This window comes from Papio anubis, chromosome 5 (genome assembly GCF_008728515.1).
Source record: "Papio anubis isolate 15944 chromosome 5, Panubis1.0, whole genome shotgun sequence".
NCBI lineage: Eukaryota > Metazoa > Chordata > Mammalia > Primates > Cercopithecidae > Papio > Papio anubis.
This window is the reverse complement of record NC_044980.1, coordinates 163,564,522-163,585,661: the sequence shown is the minus strand read 5'-3', so window position 1 is coordinate 163,585,661 and position 21,140 is coordinate 163,564,522. Positions and strand designations below refer to the sequence as shown.

Sequence of the window (21,140 nt, the reverse complement as noted above, 5' to 3'; positions counted from 1 at the left end):
AAAAAAAAAATGAGTCTTCCAATTTCACTATTTTACAAGATTATCTTGGCTATTTTGGGTCCCATGGATTTCCATGGGAACTTTAGGACCAGTTTGTCAATCCCTGCAAAAAACCCATGCGATTTTAATGTGGATTGCATTGGATTTGGAGATCAATGTGAAGAGTATTGCCATCTTAACAATATTAAGTCTTCTGATCCATGACCATGAGAAGTCTTGCTGTTTATTTACATCTTTAATTTCTTTCAACACCGTTACAGTGTCAGTATATAATTCTTACACTTCTTTTTAAAATGTATGCCTAAGTATTTTATCCTCTTTGATACTATTGTAAATGGACTTTCTTTCTTCCTTTCATATTCCATTGCTGATCGTTAAAAAATACACATACCATGGATTTTATTTATTGATCCCGTATCCTGCAAGTTTGCTGATCTCTTTTATTAGTTTTTGGGAATCTGCCATTTTTTCACTCTCTCTTACAACACCCTTCACATATTCTCTACCCTATGTACCTAGCTTTAATTCTGTGGTCAATAATTATCATCTCTGCCTTGCATTTACATTTAGCTCCTCTTTTGCTATGATATACTCATCTTACAAAACCATAACTGTTTATGTCCACTACACCACTACTCTGCCAATACTCACACAGTTTAATATAACTGGGGAAAGATACAACTATGCTGACCCGTCTTACTTGATGTCACCTTCTCAGGCCTTACCAAGATATCCTATCAATTTTCAATACCTAGCATGGCAGTCTGTCTGCAAATATTCATCACCAATTCCTTCCTTCCATGTATGTATATGCCATCAAAAGGTGGAGTTTATTCTTCCAATCTTTGGAAATTTGTAACTGCTTTGACCAACAGAATTCGGTGAAAGTGACACCATCCTAGTACTGTGCCTAACCTTTATAAGAAGCGGCAAATTCCTCCAGTCTCTCAGAGAATGTTCACTCTGGGGAAGCCAGTCACCATTTAAGAAGACCATATACCCTGAGACCATTATACTGTTAGGATACCCAAACTAGCCATTTGGAGAGACTGAACAGAGAGAGAAATGTCCAACTAGATAGAGTATACACTTTAAGCCTTCCAGTCCACACAACAGACCACTGAGTAAAGAAGCATTCAGGCAACTCCAGCCCCAACTGCCATCTGATTACGATGACTGAAAGATCCCTAAAGAGAACCATCTGCGACTTATCAACCCCTAGAACACTGAGAGATAATAATGCAATTGTTATCTGATAAGTCATTAAGTTCTGGCAATAGATAACACAATCCCCCCCAGCATTTACTATCTTCTTTCCTTGCTTTATTATTTTAAATCTTAGCACTTAACACTTTCTAACATATTTTACATATTTATCTTGTATGTTACCTGTGTATTCCAATAGAATGCAAACTGCATGAAAGCAGGTATTTTTGTCTGTTTTGCTCTCTATTGTATATCCAGAGCCTAAAACAATGCTGGGTATATTGTATATCATCAACAGATATGGGTTACTGAATTAAGAAATCATTATATAGAAAACACGGCATGAAAAAGGAAAGAAAAGGTTAACATTACCAATTTAGTAAATGTATTAAAATGTAGACCCATTATTAATAATGAACGGTAATAGTAATTATATCTCTATTGCTTAAATTAAAGCGACTTCTCCAATAATATTCAATATAAGATATGATATAGTTGATCCTCATTATTCATAGATTCCATTATTTGTGAATTTGCCTACTTGATAAAATTTATTTATAATCCCCAAATCAATACTCACAGTCATCTGCAGATATGCAAAGCAGTGAAAATCTGTAGTTGTCCAATACGCATGTTTCAAGCTCAGAGCAAACAAAGTGAAACTCTACCTTCTTGTTTCAGCTTCATAATGTAAACAAGTATGCTTTAATGGTCTATCTACTGCCACATTTTTGTGTTTTTTATTAGTGATTTCACTGTTTAAGATGATCCTAGCATAATGCTGAAGTGCTATGCAGTGTTTCTAAAGAAAAAAAGCTTGTTATGCGTCTTATATAGAAAACACATATTAGATAAGCTTTGTTCCAGCATGAAAAACAGTGCTGCTGGCTATGAGTTCAGTGTCAACAAATCGACAATATATATTGAATAAGGTGTTTTTCTACAGAAACATACATTTAAAAGGTTATGTGTTGGTTAGCTGATGAAAATGTTGCAGTCAGTGGCCCACAGGAGCAATGATTCGGTATTTGCTAATTTATTGTTCACAGTGACTTTATATAACATAACTACCAAACAATGAAAATTAGTAGTATTTCTGAGAATTTTACAGAGGTCGCCATTAACAGACCATGCTCCAATTGTATGTAGGATATGTCATACACTTCATGTAATAGATGTGAATCTGAAACATTGCAAGCATGACTTTTGGTGAATGCAAATGTAATATTTTACCTCTCTATGGGATTCACTCTTTTTAAAATCTCCTATTGTAAATTATTTCTCAAAATGAAAAATACTGAAATGTAAATAATTACCTTCCTGTTATATTTTATCAATTTAGATTTTTAGATACTGGTTTCTTAAAACAAGACTTATTATTATTAAAAATGACAGTAAACATTATATAGTAGCTACTCTGCACTAGGCACTGTTTAAAACACTGTGCCTATATTCATTTAATGTTACAAATCCCTATTTAAAAGTGCAGAGCTGTGATTGAAATCTAGGCAACGAATTTCCAAAAGATCATTCTCAAACTATTACACTTCCTCTCAAGATTGGTAAAAGGGAAAGCTCCAGCAATACAGTTGTCAGTTAGCTAGACAGACCTTCATGATCCAACAGTATCTTATAATTCAACAATCTCTTAAGGATTTAACGCATTATGAGTCCTAACCCTGAACTGTTCTTTAGCTGTCTCCTGAGTCTTAACCACAGATGAGATTGCATATGCTTTGGGGATCATTACCAAGGAGATATTTAACACTTTCCTTGATTCCCAAAACAAGACACAGAAAATGAATACTGGTTGATAAAGGTGAATTTAAAATCAGCAAGCTTAATTTTTGGGCTTACCAATAATGTAAACACAGAAATAACTGCCTATTAGCCCTTGATAAAACATGCCTACCTGAAAACAGACAAAGACTTCACCATGCATGTAATTTTTTATATTTCTCTATTGGAAGATAAATACTTGTTTTAAAAAAGGGAAGCAGTACAATTTAGCTAACAAGAACACAGCCTAGGTTAAAATCTTGCTTCTAGTGCTTATTTACATTAGCTACTTAATCTTACAAGGATAATAATACCTGGCCCACAGAGTTGTGACAAGCACCAACTGGTATTTTGCATGTAAAGTATATGAGTAAGTGCTGTAAGTGCTCAGTAAATGTTGGCTAGTGTAACTATTATTAAATTGTCATCCCCTTTTTAACATGGTTCTGTATCATACCTACAAAAAAACATAAGACATACCAATATGTAACAATCATGTTCTTTCTGTGCCTTACTTCAGATGCTGCTCAAGAAAATGAAGTCACACAGTAAGAATTTTTAAGTTCTTTCCTCTCTACCAAAGAGGCTTATTACAATTAAAGCTAGTTATGATTAGCCATATACACTTTCTAATGCTCTTAGTAAAACAAACACCCTCCAAACAGGGGGAAAAAAAAAATTCCAAGTAAAAGATATTTCAGAAAAACATCTGCTATAAGTATCTTCTTTGTATCATGTTCTATGGTAGGGATATAACTAAATACACAAATGTATGGCAAAGGGTGGGGCAGGGGAGAGAGAGACTCCATGCTCAGCGAACTGAGCCTAGTGAGAGACAGATAAGACAGAGGAAAAAATCAGTAATTTTTGCAATGCAGTATGATGAGCACCATTGTCTAAAAACAATGACTAAAGCATCTAAATATAAAATTGTGAATTTCTCAAAATTTAAATTTGTACTAATTTCTGTGACCTTGGAATTAAACTTATTAGATCAAGGAATGCTGTGCAAAGATAGCATGTGATTAATTATGAGCACTTTCTTCTAAAATTACGGTAAATTTTGCAAGAAGTTTATTTAGAGAAAAACGGAGTACATATTTACTCTGTTTTAGAAGCAATGGTTTCTATTGTATAAGAAATAGAAAAGCAGATTTCTTAAACCTTAAAAAATCCAGCAAGTACTGAATGAATTAGAATTAATGTTAGAGATAAACAGTGAAATATAAAGATATTATTATTGGCTGGTTGTGGTGGCTCATGCCTGTAATCCCAACACTTTGGGAGGCCAAGGCAGGCTCATCACTTCAGGTCATGGGCTCGAGACCAGTCTGGCCAGCATGGCAAAACCCCATCTCTACCAAAAAATGCCAAAATTAGCTGGGTGTGGTGGCATGTGCCTGTAATCTCAGCTACTCAGGAGGCTGAGGTGGGAGAATAGCTTGAATCTGGGAGGCAAAGGTTGCAACGAGCTGAGATCGCACCACCCCACTCTAGCCTAGGTGACAGTGAGACCCTGTCTCAAAAAAAAGACGTTATTATTAAGCTGTCAAATATAATTTTGATATTTAGGTGAAAGAGAAACAGTATTTCTCACAAACGTTAAACTATTTGCTAACCCTGAACAATTTTAGACTCACAGTGTTCCAAACAGTAAATGTTAAGAAGTTACTTTGGGAAATTAGCTACTAATGGAAAGAAAAATACTGTATGGTCTCACTCATATGCAGAATCTTAAAAAAGGCAGAATACATAGGAACAAAGTGTAAAATGGTGGTTACTAGAGGTAAGGAAAGGGAGGAAATTAGAAATTAGGTCAAACAGTACAAACTTGCAGTGGTACAGGAGGAGTAAGATTACTGATGTACAGCATGAGGACTATAGTTAATAATACTTTATTTGCTAAAAGAGTAGATTTTAAGTGCTCTTACCACAAAAATTTTAAAGATGGTAACAATGGAAGGCGATAAGATAATTTGGCTGACTGTAGTATTCATTTCACTATGTATTTGTTTATCAAAACATCATGCTGTACACCTTAAATATACACAAAAAAAGTTATTTTGGTAACATAATTACATTCACAAAATTTAAAGAACCATGTAAATACACATATCTAAATTGCATGTAGAGAAAAAAAAATCTGCTACATGAGTTTCATATCTACAAATTTTTTAAAATCTCATTTTATAACCTACTAAATTTCCATTATAATTTTCCATTTTTCTATTTATCCTGAAATGTTCACAGTGCTTGTTTTAGCAGCTCTTCAAACATAGAACATTTTTTCCTTAACAAAATAATTATTGCTGTAATAATCTGTAATTATGGTTTATAACTGCAATAATCCCAAAGAAATCAGTCATTACCATAGATCACAAGTAAACGTTAACTACTGTTAATGACCTATTTCTTAGGGATTATTGTTTTCGTAAACCATGACCATATCACCACAAATACAGAAGAGCAAGACAATATAATACAAATGAGATCATAATATAATAATAAACTTATTTTGTAACATTAAAAGCCATTAAGCATCTAAATTAAAGCACACATAACAAGAGCATATAATTTTCTTTGTTCAACACTAACTGAAGCGTTTACACACACCAAAAAAACTGAATACTACCACACACAGTGTATACAAACTAGGGCCATGTTAGGCATTTTTCATAATACAAAACGATCACTTTTGAGCAGACCACAAATATCTCTAAAAGGGCAGACAGATTCCTTCCCACCGACATTTTGACTAATACTATTAAAAATTTTTCTAAGTACTAGGCATTATATTACAAACTCTGAAACATTTTTTTACTAAAACTGCATAGTGTATTCAACTATAAAAACTCCTTCAGTTTGTATTAACAAAGAATGAGGTCTGGCATTTTATTCAAGAGACAGTCCTATTTAATACCACTAAATTATTACATTTCAACTAACTGATTCATATATTTTAAACATTCATACCTTCATTCAATATCCTTTTGAAGGAAAATAGGTCTTTTCCAACTGAATCTTTTCACGTTTTAATGTAATAATTGATATATATGAAAACATATACGTAATGCATATGAAGTGTAACAAAACTAACACCTACCCAATTGAACAATCAATGCATTACCAATACTATCACACCTACCTCCATACCCTTCCCCAAGCTTGTCCCCTTACCTTCCATCCTAGAAGTAACCACGATTCAATATTTAATGCTTATTGTTCTTTTGATTTTTTAAAGTTTCCTCACATATACATATATTCCTAAACAATACGCTTCAAGTCTCATTTGTTTGGAGACTTAATTATTAAGTTTCATGCTGTATGTAGCTTCCTGAGAGCTGCTTTTCATTAAACATCTTATCTCTGACACTCATCCTTATTAGGTATAGTTCATTCATTTTTATTGTTATATAATATTGTATAATTATGTTATGATCTATTTATTCATCTTCATATTGATTGGCATCTGAGCTGTTTCCACTTTTTGCCATTATAAACAATAATGCTATGAACATTATTGTACATCTTGTGTACAGATTTTCTAGAGCAGCAGTCCCCTACCTTTTTGGTACCAGGGACAGGTTTCGTGGAATACAATTTTTCCATGGACTGGGGAGGAAGGGGAGGTGATGGTTTTGGGATGAAACTGTTCCACCTCGGGTCATCAAGCATTATACACATTAGATTCCCATAAGGAGCGTGCAACTTAGATCCCTCGCATGCACAGTTCACAATAGGGTTCACGCTCCTGTGAGAGAATCTAGTGCCGCTGCTGATCTGACAGGAGGCAGAGCTCAAGCAGTAATGTTTGTTCACCTGCCACTTACCTCCTGCTGTGCAGCCCAGTTCCTGGCAAACCATGGACCAGTACTGCTTCATGGCCTGGGGTTTGGGGACCCCTGTTCTGGAGCACACATGTAAGGGTGCAAGTGTCAGGTCAACAGGTATTCAAAAGTTCTGCTTTACAAGACTATACCAAATTCATTTCTATTCCATTTCCAACTGATTCCACTTTATACTCCCACCAGAAGTATATAAGAATTCCTTTTGACTCACATTTTTCTGTAAGATTTCTTATGATTTTATTTCCAGTAGACTGGAAAATATATTTCTTTTTTTTTTTTTTTTAGATGAAACCGGGGTTTCGCGTTGTCGCCCGGGTTGGGGTGTATTGCCCGGGTCTCTGCGCACTGCAAGCTCCGCCTCCCCGGTTCACGCCATTCTCCTGCCTCAGCCTCCCGAGTAGCTGGGACTACAGGCGCTGCCACCTCGCCCGGCTATTTTTTGTATTTCTTAGTAGAGACGGGGTTTCACCGTGTTAGCCAGGATGGTCTCGATCTCCTGACCTCGTGATCCGCCCATCTTGGCCTCCCAAAGTGCTGGGATTACAGGCTTGAGCCACCGCGCCCGGCTGGAAAATATATTTCATGTGGTCTATTTATTTTATTAGTAATGAAGTTGGGCATTTTTTAAAAACGTATGCACCATTTATGTTTTTCTGCCTGATGGCTATTGATCATTTTCCTAAAGAACTGTTTATTTTACTGATTTGTAAGAATTCCTGCCATATTCTTCTAGATGGTGATTCTTGCTTATTGTGTGTGTTGCAAATATCTTCTAAATTCTTGTCTCTTTTTTAAGTCAATTTTATTATTTTTTCTAGAAATTTATTCATTTCCTCATTTACTGACCTCCAGAAATAGCAAGAATGATTTTACTTTTTGAATATTTGCTGTATCCATTATTACATTTCCTCCATTTTTTCCTAATAGTATATATTTGTGAATTCTTTCTTCCTAATCACAAGAGGTTTGTTAGTCTGTCTTTTTAAAGATCTAACTTCTGATTTTTAAATTCTACTGAATCTTTATTTTTTAGTACATTAATTTCTGCTTAGTTTCCTTCTTTCTCCATTCTCAGGGTTTAATCTGTTCCTCTCATTCTAACTTCTCAAGTTAGATGCTTAGGTCCCAACATTCTGGCCTTTTTTCTTTTCCAAGTAAGCTTTTTGGTCAATAAATTTCCTCTGAATTAAGCCTTTCACTAAATTCCAAAACTGTTGTACTTCTGTATTATTGAGTTAACTCTATTTTAAAATTTTCCTCAAGATTTCTTTTACCTCATATTTACAAGTATATGTTTTAAATTCCCAAGTGTATGGGGATTTGTGGGGTTTTTGTTTTGTTTCACAATTTTTTTTTTTTTTTAACCAATTGGCAATTAAAACTACATTGCAAAAAAAAAAAATAGTGGTCTCTATGATACTGAGTCATTGACATTTGTTGAGACTCACCTCATATACTAATGCTTGGACAATTTTTTTAAAACATGCCATGTGTCCTGGAGAAAATTGGTATTTTCAAACTGTTGGTTCCAGTGTTTTATATATATCAATTCATTAAAGTCTATTAAACACATTGTTCAAATCCTTTCTAAATTTACTAACTTGCTACTTATTTGATATGCCAACAATTAAGAAGTGCACTGCAGCCTTCCATTATGATGGCAAGTCTGTCCATTTCTCCCTGCAGGACTACCAATTTTTGCTTGATACGTTTTGAGACTACTTCACTAAGTACTAGATATCTAAAATTGTTACACAGGTTGCGTACCCCTGATCTGAAATACTTGCGACCAGAAGTGCTCTCAGTTCTGAATTTTCTCAGATTTTGGAATATTTGCATGCCTGGGTGAAAATGCCAATTCCAAAAATCCAAAATTCTTAACGCTTGAATGAGCATTTCCTTTGAGCATCATGTCAGCGCTCAAAAAGTTTTAAATTTTGGAGCTTTTCAGATTTGAGATTTTTGCATTTCGGGTGCTCAACCTGTACCTCCCTGGTACAAAAACTAATAGTTCTAGTTGTAATAATGCTTTTTCTCTTAAAGTCATTTTTGTTTGATATTAACAATGACCCTAGCCTCCTATAGGTTCATATTTGCACAGCACATTTAAAAATATCCTTTTACTTTCAACTTTCCATGTTTTAATGTTTTGAGTATGTAACTTATCATTAATTGGCTATTTTAAAAATATTCAAATTTACAACCTGGTTTAACTGTAAATTTAACTCATTTATGTTTATTGGATTAATAACATCTCTGGGACACACCTACTTTTTTTTATTGTTGTCTATTGTCCTATTGTCTCTGGTTATTTTCCTCCTTTCTTGGCTTTTAAAAAAGTTGAATTTGCTTATTTTTCTATTGCATTATCTTCTCTTTGCTGGGTTATGGGAGACAATCATACAGTTTCTACTCTTTTAGTTGCTACCCTTCAAGTGCTGCCATTTTAATTCCCTTCCTAAAACAGACAAGCACTTAAAATAATTTTAATTCTCACCACTCCCCCAGCTCTGTCTCTGACATGCTTCTGTCTTTTCCTGTTTTTATTCTGTTCTTAATTCCACAAACTAAACATAATCTTTTTTTGTACAGACTATGAATGTTAAAATGTTACGCGTTTACAGCCGGGTGCGGTAGCTCATGTTTGTAATCCAAGCATTTTAGGAGGCCGAGGTGGGCAGATCACTTGAGATCAGAAGTTCGAGACCAACCTGGAAAACATGGCAAAACTCCATCTCTACTAAAAAAAATACAAAAAACTTAGCCCGGCATGGCACATGACTGTAGTCCCAGCTACTCAGGAGGCTGCTGCAAGAAAATGGCTTGAATTTGGGAGGCAGAGGTTGCAGTGAACCGAGATCATGACACTGCACTCCAGCCTGGGTGACAGGGCAAGACTGCATCTTAAATAAATAAATAAAATAAAATAAAATAAAATTTATGAGTTTACCAATTTCCATGTACTCCTTTTCTTCCTTCTGGGACCATGCCCCTTCTTCCTCAAAAATAACCTTTAAAATGTTTATTAAAAACCTTTAATGAAAGATCTGCTAGTAGCAACTTCCTGCTTTCATTTGTCTGAAATCTCTATCGTTCATCCTTTTTCTTGAAAGATATTTTTGCTGATATACAATAATAGGATGGCAATTACTTTTGCTCAGTTATTTGAGAACAATATTCTAACATCTTCTGGCTTCCATTTTTACTGTTGTGAAGTGAGTTATCAATCCAGTTTACACTACTTTGTAAGTGATCTTTCTTCTCCAGCTTCTTTTAACATTTTGTCTTTGGGGTTATATAGTTTGACTAAAGTGTTATTTTTTGTTTCTGATGGGTATATGTTGGGCTTGCTGTATTAATGAATTCATGTCTTCTATTAAGTCAAAAAAATTCTCAGAATTTCTTCAGTTATCACCTCTCCTCTTTCCTCTATTCTATCTTTCTGGGACTCATTCTGACACACCTGACCTTCTCATTCTATCGTTTAACATTTCTTTTAATATTTTCATTTTCCCTCTTTCCTGAAGTCTTGAAAATGTCTTCGGTTCTAACTGCCCATTTGCTAATTCTTTCCTCAGTTGGGTCCAGTTTACTATTTAACACATCCATGAAATTTTAGATCACAAAGTTTTCAATAAAAAAAGTTTTTTCAGGTCCTTTTCACATCCTCCTTCTTGTTTTTCACACTCCTGTTATTTGCTCATTTGTGATTCTATTTTTTATTTTTTTTTAAATATTTCACACATAATTGCTTTATATTCCTATCCAATTCCAACATCTTAAGAGTCTCTAGAAGATAGGGGTTCTAAATCAAATAAATAACTTATTTTTGTTAGTGCTCATTCATGGCAGCTTATTTCGTTGTTTATGTGCTGGCTTTTATTGTTTTTGTTTATTATGAACACTTGTTTATCTTAATCTGCAGGATTTCCAAGGCCCTATATTATGGTTGCTATCCTTTGGAGAAGGTTTTAATTCCCTTCTGCTGGAAGCCAGGGTATCTACAAATTTAGAACCATGTTATACCCTTTTGAGGGTTCAACTTAATACAAGAGTCTCAGATTGGCACACCTATCTTGCTACCGGCCTAAGGCTTTGTCACCAATTTTATCGTTGATATTGATAATCTGTCTTTGAGAACAACCCTGTTTTTGCCCTTGTTTGCTGTTTGACCCGTCCCACTCTGATTAAAGTTCACTTTTTGATCTGGGTGATGGGAGAGGTTGGGAGGGAAGAGGTCAGAGAAAGGAGAGACAGTGAATCAGAGAGCAGAGTGGGAAGAAAAAAAAAAAAAACTAAGAAATTTCATGTACTTACTGTAAGCCCAGGATCTGACCGCTTTGCAGCTAAAAGGCCTTTCAGAGATCTAGCTGACCACACTGAAGTTATTACTAACTCTGCTTCTGAAGAACCAAACACTAATTGTCTGTGTTATATATTTTTTTAAAAATGTAATTTTATAGGTAGCTGGCTAAACACAATCCAAATTATAAAATAACATAATCCAAATTAATGTCTGCACACAGAACACAAATCTGAAATGACAAAAGACTGTCATTGTGTCATCAGTCAAAACAAAAACAGTAACACTACAAGACAAGCTTACAGGGTCACTTGTAAAGATACTCAACTGAAGGGACAAGTTGGGACTGAAATCCAGCCTATATTCTACTCACCAATCTATTTACTCTAGCATGCTGTTGCACTGGCCTGGATGAAATGGAACATTTTTCTAATTTGCACAAAAGTACCAAATGTACTACTGAGCTAGGAGAAGAGCAAAATAATCCTCAATGTCCAAAAATAATATGAAGGCTGAAATTTAGATACATAGGCACAGAAACAACTAGAAAGTTTGAGCTTCTCCTCTAATGGCCAAAGGAAAAAGCCTAGGTCAAGCCCAATGTGAGAAGTCCAAAAAAGCTGATGCAAAGAGTTACACCCTAAATGAAAATACAAACTGGGGGAAAAAATCTGTCCTAAACAGAGAAAGACAACACAGAAACCTGTCTGACTTGACCACACTGCTAAGTGAACAGGAGGAAAAAACCTCTAAGTCAGACCTCAGATGGTTTGTGGACTAAATACAGACTACCAGTGTGATATGAAAACCTCATTCTAAGGAAATAATTTAAATGGAATTAAGTTGGTGTCCCCACCTCCATCTAGCAAATGAACTAAACACTCCAATTAAAAGAGATGGTCAGAATGGATTTTTAAAAAGGGAACAACTATATACCACCTACAAGAGACACAATTTAAATATAAAGACACAGGCAGACAGGAAGTAAATGGATGGAGAAAGATATACTACATGAACAGTAAGCATAAGAAGACAGTGGTTACAGTAATATCAGGTAAGACAGATTTCAAGAGAAAAGGTCAATTAATAAGGAAGACATAACAATTACAAATGTTTATGTGATGCAAAAATTTAAGGAATTAGAATATAAATAATTCCACAATCATATTTGGATATTTTAACACCCCTCTCTCTGCAAACAAAAGAAATAGACAAAAAAAAAATCAATAAAAACAAAGAATATATGAACATTATTACCTTAATTTATACTTACATAATATTACACTCAACAATAACAAAATACATATTCTTTTCAAGTGTATATGCTGTTTGCCAGGACAGACCATATTCTGGGTCATATGACAAGTCTTAATATATAGAAAGACTGAAATCACACAAAATGACATTTGACCAAGGTAAAATTTAAAAATCAGTAACGATAACTAGGAAAACACCAAATATTTGCAACTTAAAAGCACACTTCTAAACAATCCAAAAATTCACAAAGAACAAAGAAATAACAATTAAATTAGAAATTATCTTGAAATGAAAATAAAAATAAAACCACAAAACTTGTGGGATCCAACTAAACTAATGTTTAAAGAAAAATTTATAGCTTTAAATGTTTTTATTAGAAAAGACCAAAAATCTAAAACTCAAAGATCTGGAGTCTACACCCAGAATGAGAAAAGGAATATTAAATAACATCCAAAGCAAGTATAAGGCAAAAAAAAAAATAAATAAATAAAGCTGAAAAAAATCAATGAAATAGAAAATGAAGAAAGAATAAAGCAGATCAATGAAACTAAAAATGGTTCTCTGAAAATATCAACAAAAGTGATGAAAATCTAGTTGGATCACTCAGAGCAAAAAAAAAAAAATGACAAAATTATCAATCTCAACTTCAATTTCTGGAGATATTAATAACAATGGAATATTAAGAATAATTTTATTCCAATACACAGAAACATTGAGTAAATTCCTTGAAAGACAAAAATGACTAAATTTGACTCCAAGGGAAACAGAAAATTTGAATATTTCTATGCTGATTAAAGAAAATGAATTCACAATTATAAACCCTCTTGGCCCACTGGCTTTACAGATGAATTCTATCACTCTTAAAGAAGAAATAATAGCATTACTACACAAATTCTTTCAGAAGATACAGGAAGAAGAGGGAACAGTACCTGACTCATTTTATGAAGCCAGTATTACCATGTTACCCAAACCAGGCAAAATCACCACAAGAAAACTACAAACCAATATCCTTCATAAACACTGATATACAATAACAAAAGTGTTGCAAATTGAATTTAACAATTTCTAAAGAAACATTATATTATGACCAAGTAGGATTTATCCAGAGAATGCAAGGCTGCTTTCACATCGAAAAATCAATTAACGTAATTCACTACATTCGTAAAATAAAGGAAAAAAGTCATTTGAATAGATGCATAATTTTAAAACCCCAAAATAATACGCTATCATTATAAACACCCTAAGGAATTGAAGAGAACTTCCTCAAACTTACGAATGTCTTCAAATAGCACACAGATAACATCATACTCAACGGTAAAATGCTCAACGCTTTCTATGTACAAACAGGAACAAGGCAAGAATGTTCCCGTCTTAACACTTTTATTCAACACTGTACTGAAAATCCTACCAGTAGAATAAGGCAAGAAAAATAAATATAAGGCATCGAGACTGGAAAGATGACATAAAACTATCTTTACTTGCAGACAACATGATCACATAGACAATCCTAAGAATCTATGAAATTGTTATTAGAACTAATAAATTTAGCAAAGTTATAAGGCACAAAGACAAAATTCAATTCTGGTTTAACAGAGTAGCAGAGCATAATCAGGAAATTTACAATAGCATCAAAATATACAGGAATAAACTCAGTGAACAATTTCAATAATTGTACACTGAAAACAATAAAACAGTGCAAAGAAAACCAAATGCTTATGAACTGCAAGCCTCAATGTTGTTAAGCTGGCCCAAACTGATGTATAGATTGAGGTAAACCCTACCAAAATTCTAGCACCTACTTTGAAGAAACTGAGAAGCTGATGCTAAAATTAATTAGTAAAGGAAAAGACCTAGAATAGCCAAAACTGCTTTGAAAAAAAAAAGTTAAAGAATTTATATTACCTGATTTCAAGAATTATTAAAGCTACAGTAATCAAGCCAATATAGTATTAGCATAAGGATAAACATATATAGATCAGTGGTACAGAACAAAAACTCCAATAATAGACCCTAGCACTTTATGGTCAATTGATTTTTGACCAAGGTGTCATGGTAATTCAATGGGGGAGAAAGACAGTCTTTTCTACAAATGGTGTTAGAACAACTGGATAACTGTAAGCCTTGACCCTTAACTCACAACATTCACAAAAATGAATACCAAATGGATCACAGGCCTCAACATAATAGTTGAAACTATTAAACTTATAGAAATCATAGAAGTCTTCATAGCATTAGGTTAGTAGAGATTTCATAAACACAAAAACCTCAAGCCATAAAGAAAAAAGTGAAAAAGTAGACCATCAAAATTAAAAACTTTTCACCTTTGAAAAACAGTTAAGAAGATAAACCATAGACTGGGAGAAAATATTTGTAAAATATATATGTGAAAAAGAGATTGTATACAGAATATAGAGCATATAAAGCACTCTTACAATTCCATAACACATATAAAAGAGCCAACAATTCAATTTAAAAATGGGCAACAGACTTCTCACAAAATAAGAAATACGGGTGGCAAAAAAGAATAGAAAAGATGTTTAACATCATTAGGGAAATGCAAATTATAACCACAACGAGACAACACTAGACACCAAGTAGAGTGCCTAAAGAAAACAGATAGCAAACGATGGCAAGGATGCAGAGTAAGTGAAACTCTCATACAGTGTTAATGGGAATGAAAAATGATACATCCACTTCATAAAACTGTTTAGTAGTATCTTACAACATTAAACATGCATTTACCATATGACCTAGCACTCATCTTAGGTACCTATCCAAAAGAAATGCAAATTTCTTCTACAAAGACTTGTCTAAAAATGTTAATAACATCATTATTTGCAAAAGCCAAAAACTGGAAGTGTAATTCAAAGTCCATCAGCTGGTGAATGGATAATGGTAAGGCCATACTATGGAATACTATGTAACAACAAAAAGAAACAAAATATGCACAACATATTTGAATCTCTAAAACATATGCTAAGCAAAAAGGGAAAAAAGATATTTGCAACTCTGATCATAGACAAGGGGCTCACTCTCAAACTCTAAAAAGCTCTTAGAAATCAAGGAGAAAAAAACGACCAACAACCCAATAGAAAAATGGCAAAAGAAATGAACTGTTCAGTGACCAAAAAACAAGATCAAATGGCTCTTATCTAAATTTAAACAATGCACAACCTCACTGACAAGATAAATGCAAAAGTTAAATTATACTGAGAAACCATTTGTCACACACAGGACTCCCAAGAATTCAAAGAAATACCTAATGTAGATGACAGGTTGATGGGTGCAGCAAACCACCATGGCACATGTATACCTATGTAACAAACCTGCACGTTCTGCACATGTATCCCAGAACTTAAAGTATAATTAAAAAAATTGTCCTATGAAGGATACATGGAAATCATCTCATACATTTCTAGTGGACAAGTAAATGGTATACTCCTTACAGAAAATAACTGGACAACATTTGCAAAATTACAAATACATTAAACTTCCACCTAGGCCGGGCACGGTGGCTCAAGCCTGTAATCCCAGCACTTTGGGAGGCCGAGACGGGCGGATCACAAGGTCAGGAGATCGAGACCATCCTGGCTAACATGGTGAAACCCCGTCTCTACTAAAAATACAAAAAACTAGCCGGGCGAGGTGGCGGGCGCCTGTAGTCCCAGCTACTCGGGAGGCTGAGGCAGGAGAATGGTGTAAACCCGGGAGGCGGAGCTTGCAGTGAGCTGAGACCCGGCCACAGCACTCCAGCCTGGGCGACAGAGCGAGACAACCTCTCAAAAACAAAAAAAAAAAGAACAAACACATAAACTTCCACCCAACAGCAATTCCACTAGGAGAAATTTATAAATTCATATATACATGAAATGACATGTACAAGGTTTATCTGTATAGGAATACTTTTAATAGGAAAAGATTGTAAATCACTCAAATCATTGTCAACAGTGGATGGAATGGTTAAATAATGATATATTCAAAATGTAAAATATTATGTATATATCTATAAAAAATAAGAGTTCTCTCTATATCAGAAAATATTCATTAAACACTTTAAATGAAAAAAGCAAGAAGTAGAGCAGTGAGTATGGTATGCTGTATTCTATGCAAATAAGAGAGGTAAGAATTTACATATTCATAACTGTTTGCATATGCACATACAAACTTTGGAAAGACATGCAAAACTATAAGAATAACTACTTGCTAGAGTGAAGAAAGGGAGGACAGAGTAGTGGAACAGAACACATTTTATTTTTTTTTAATTTTTGCACAATGAAATACATTACCTCTTCAAAAAACATTTTGTGAATTAATCAAAATCAAGTTTGATACGAAAATAAAAATATCACACTAAAATGATATGCAGCAGACAGTCACAAATTTGGCAGTGATATTTACAATTCAAAAACCTAAATGATTAATGTCAAAATACATAAAAGACTCCTAAAAATCAGTGAAAGAAAGCGATCCAGTGGTGAGGTGGAAATGAACAAAAGAGATGGACATACACTTCACTGATGATGACACAACAATCAATAAACATGAAACAATACTGAACTTAATAATCAGCAGAGTGAAAAGTAAACCCATGAGGTATATTATTCTCAACTAGATCATTAAAAATGTAGGTATAATAATATGAGCTGCTGGCAAGAATCTAGGTCCAGGTCAGCAAACTACAGTCTATAAGACAGCCTCCTGATTTTGTAAATAAAACTTTACTGAAACACAGACACGAGTACGGTCTATGGCTGCTTCCTAGCTACAAAGGCAGACTTGAGTAGTTGTGACAGAGACCTAAAACATTTACAATTTGGCACTTTAAGAAAAAATTTGCCACTTCCTGATAGAGATAGATGGGAACACCTAAACACTATTGGTAGGATGTCAAGTAGTACAATCACTTTGTAAAACAGTTTAACAGTACCTACTAAAGCTGAATATGTAATGGATATACACAACAATTGTTATAGGAGCACTGATTTTATTAGCAAAAACCAGAAAACAAATACCTATTAACAAGAGAATGCACAAATAAACTGAGGTACATTCAAACAACGTAACAGTGCATGGCACTGAAAATGAAGCAACTATAGCTATATGCATCAATATGAGCTGTCATAAATAAAATACTGAGAAATGATAAGAATAAAGTTGTCAAAGAAAAAATATAGTATGATTCCATTTGTATAAAGTTGAGAAATATGCAGTATCATGTATTATTTTCAGAATGCATACACGTGGTAAAACTGAAGTAAAGGCATGAATTGATAAACACAAAATTCAAGATTGTTAAGTATTTTCTGCTGATAGGAAAGAGGACAGATTTGGAAAGAGGAACAAAAAATGCTGCAAAGGTATTGGCAATGATCTAATCTTTTGTTGTTGTTGTTGTTGTTGTTGTTGTTGTTGTTGTTGTTGTTGAGATGGAGTCTCGCTCTGTTGCCCAGGCTGGAGTGCAGTGGCCGGATCTCAGCTCACTGCAAGCTCCGCCTCCCGGGTTCACGCTATTCTCCTGCCTCAGCCTCCCAAGTAGCTGGGACCACAGGCGCCCGCCACCTCACCCGGCTAGTTTTTTGTATTTTTTTAGTAGAGACGGGGTTTCACTGTGTTAGCCAGGATGGTCTCCATCTCCTGACCTCGTGATCCGCCCGTCTCGGCCTCCCAAAGTGCTGGGATTACAGGCTTGAGCCACCACGCCCGGCCCAATGATCTAATCTTTAAGCGAGGTAATGGTGTCTGTAGTTACTGCTATTCTGTATGTCTCAATATATACAAATATCCTTTAATATGAATTTGATATTTAATAACTTTCAAAACTCTTCTAGAAGAATAAGTCAATAATGAAGAGACTAAATGCTGCAAAAGTGTTAGTTCTCCCCCATTTAATTTACAAATAAGATCCCAATAAAAGAAAAAGCACACTGAAGTAGAGAAGATTATCTCACACTAGCCCCTCAGCAGTACTGTGTGACTTAATGCAAGATGGACAGATAATAAACAAAAGGCATTTTTAAAAAACATTATTCAAATATGAAGGATAATCTTCTAAAAAAATTTTTTAAAGTTAAAATGGGAAATCACTGGAAGTAAATTTGATTATGATCCCTTACTAAACTCACTTTCCAATACAAGATATACAAATACGAAAAACAACTTCAGAACTATAAAGTGCTTTCTCCTAGAAATTTCCATTCCCATAGTGCATCTTATCAACAAAATCGGAAAAATGTATTTATTTTTACTCCTTATGTTCTTAAAATGACCTAAAAGGATATACAGAAATAAATACCTCCTCCAACAATAAAGGATTAAAAACAAAATAAAGAAGAAATTGAAGAATAAAACTAATAGTAAAGCCATAATGAAGGCTAATACATAAAAGCAAAATCATAATGATATATTATATACTTTTTTTGGCTGAAATTGGGTTCTGAGTTTGCAATCAAGTACCGCAAAGAAGAAAACATAACCAGTTACGATAGTTATGTTCATAAACTATCTGCTCAAGGGCCATTATCAATTTTTCTTGATATTGATTCCAGAGAGACGTATATCCTATGAATTTTACAGAGGAAAACTGAAAGAAAAAAAATCAACCAACAAATTACCAATATACACAGGAGTTTAATAAAATGAGCGGTTTATTAGGGGACCAGGAATTGAGGAAAATACATAAAAATAATTTGCAGTAAAACTATTAAAGTGATTATTGATGTTACTTAATATTCAACATAATACTCAGTAATCATATTAAGTTTACTGACCTTCCTGAATGGTGATGTCCACAGTTACACCAGAAGATGGATGCAGAAGTTTTTGGTAATTCTGTGCATTTTGGTCGAATAACTGCACAAGAAGAGCACATGTCTTTTCATATTCACATCTGCTGACAGTGCACAACTGCTCCAACTGCTGAAACACAGTGGCAGTATCATCCAGTGGATCATCTAAGTGATCTCTGCAAACACAGAATAAGTTTGCAGACAGCATTAGAATGTGAAGGACTTTTATTCACCCTGAGTAAACTTTGCCTGTAATCCCAGCACTTTGGGAGGCGAAGTAGTAGGATCCACAAGGTCAGAATCCCGAGACCACAGTGAAACCCGTCTCTACTAAAAATACAAAAAAATTAGCCCGAGTGGTGGTGAAGCCTGTAGTCCCAGCTACTCCAGGAGGCAGAGGCGGGAAGAATAAGTGATGAACCGAGGCCAGACTTACAGTGAGCCAGTTAAGCGCCACTACCTCCAGCCTAGACCTAGTGAGACTCCCAGTCTCAAAAATTCTATAATAAAGGAATAAAAGACAGAGGCAGGAGGATCACCTGGGGCCAGGAGTTTGAGAACAGCCAGGCCAACATAGTGAAATCCCGACTCTAAAAATACAAGTGGCTGGGCATGGTGGCTGCCTGTAATCTGGCAGCTATGCAGCAGGCTGAGGCATGAGAACTGCTTGAACTTGGGAGGCGGAGGTTGCAGTAAGCTAAGATCACGCCACTGCACTCCAGCTGGGGTGACAGAGCGAGACTCTGTCTCTAAAAAAAACCAAAAAGAAATAAAAAATGAAATGTATTAGTAGGTAAAAAATAAAACTGTCTATATCTCAAGATGGCATGATTATGTAAATAGAAAATATTTTTAGAAACACAAAAATGCTATTCAAACTAATAAGTAAGTTTACTAAGGTCATAGCATGCAAGGTCAACGTACAAAATGATGGGTATTAGTATATATTGGCAGTGAACAACCAGAAATTGAAATTTAAAAAACGGTAGGCAATAGGAAACATAAACTATCAATTAAATCTACCTAAACGTATGCAAGATCTTTAGGCTACAAACCATAAAACGTTTGATGAAAGAAATCAGAGAAGAGCTAAATAAAAGACAGACACGCTCAGAGACTAAGCGACTCAATATTGTTGAGATGTCAATTCTTTCCCCAAGTTAATCTATAGTTTCAATGCAATCCCAGTCAAAATCCCAGAAGAACTTCTTTGTAGAAACTGAGAAACTGATTCAAACATATATACGAAAAAGCAAAGAAAGGAGAATTGCGAAAACAATTTTGAAAGAGAAAAGCCACTTACAGAACTCATACTATCTGGTTTCAAAGCTTATTATAAATCTAATCAAGACAGGGTACTGGTGAAAAAACAGACACATAGATTAATGAAGACAGAGTCCAGAAATAGAACTACATGTATGTGGTATATTAATTTCTGACAAAAGCATAAAAAAAATTCAATGAAGAAAGGATAGTTTGCTACGAGCATTGTTGACTGGTCAGCTATGCAAAAAAAAGAAAAAAGAAAGAACTAGCCTTATATCAGCTAATACACAAAAATTAGCCTGAAAGAGATCACAGACTAAAATGTAAATTCTAAGAGAAAATAAAAGAAAATCTCTGTGACACTGGGTTAGTTTCCATAGATTATAAATTATAACAAAAAGCATCACTGGACTTTAAAATCAAAACTTAAAAATTCTGCTCTTCTAAAGACTCTGTTAAGAAAATGAAAAGGGAGAGGGCTTCCAAGATGGCCAAATAGGAACAGCTCCGGTCTGCAGCTCCCAGCGAGACTGATGCAGAAGATGGGTGATTTCTGCATTTCCAACTGAGGTACCTGGTTCATCTCACTGGGACTGGCTGGACAGTGGGTGCAGCCCACGGAGGGCAAGCTGAAGCAGGGCAGGGCGTCGCCTCACCCAGGAAGCGCAAGGGGTAGGGGGATTTCCCTTTCCTAGC

General features: G+C 34.7%; 1 protein-coding gene across 3 annotated transcripts in view; it reads right to left on the bottom strand.

The window, feature by feature from the left end:
• RANBP17 (RAN binding protein 17) overlaps positions 1–21,140 on the bottom strand; it is a 432,717-nt gene that overhangs the window by 344,463 nt on the left and 67,114 nt on the right. For all 3 annotated transcript variants that reach the window (XM_017960123.2, XM_017960124.2, XM_009209561.3), the window contains exon 12: positions 19,161–19,354. In XM_017960123.2, coding sequence (XP_017815612.1) covers positions 19,161–19,354 — 194 coding nt within the window. The remainder of the gene's footprint in view (positions 1–19,160; positions 19,355–21,140) is intronic.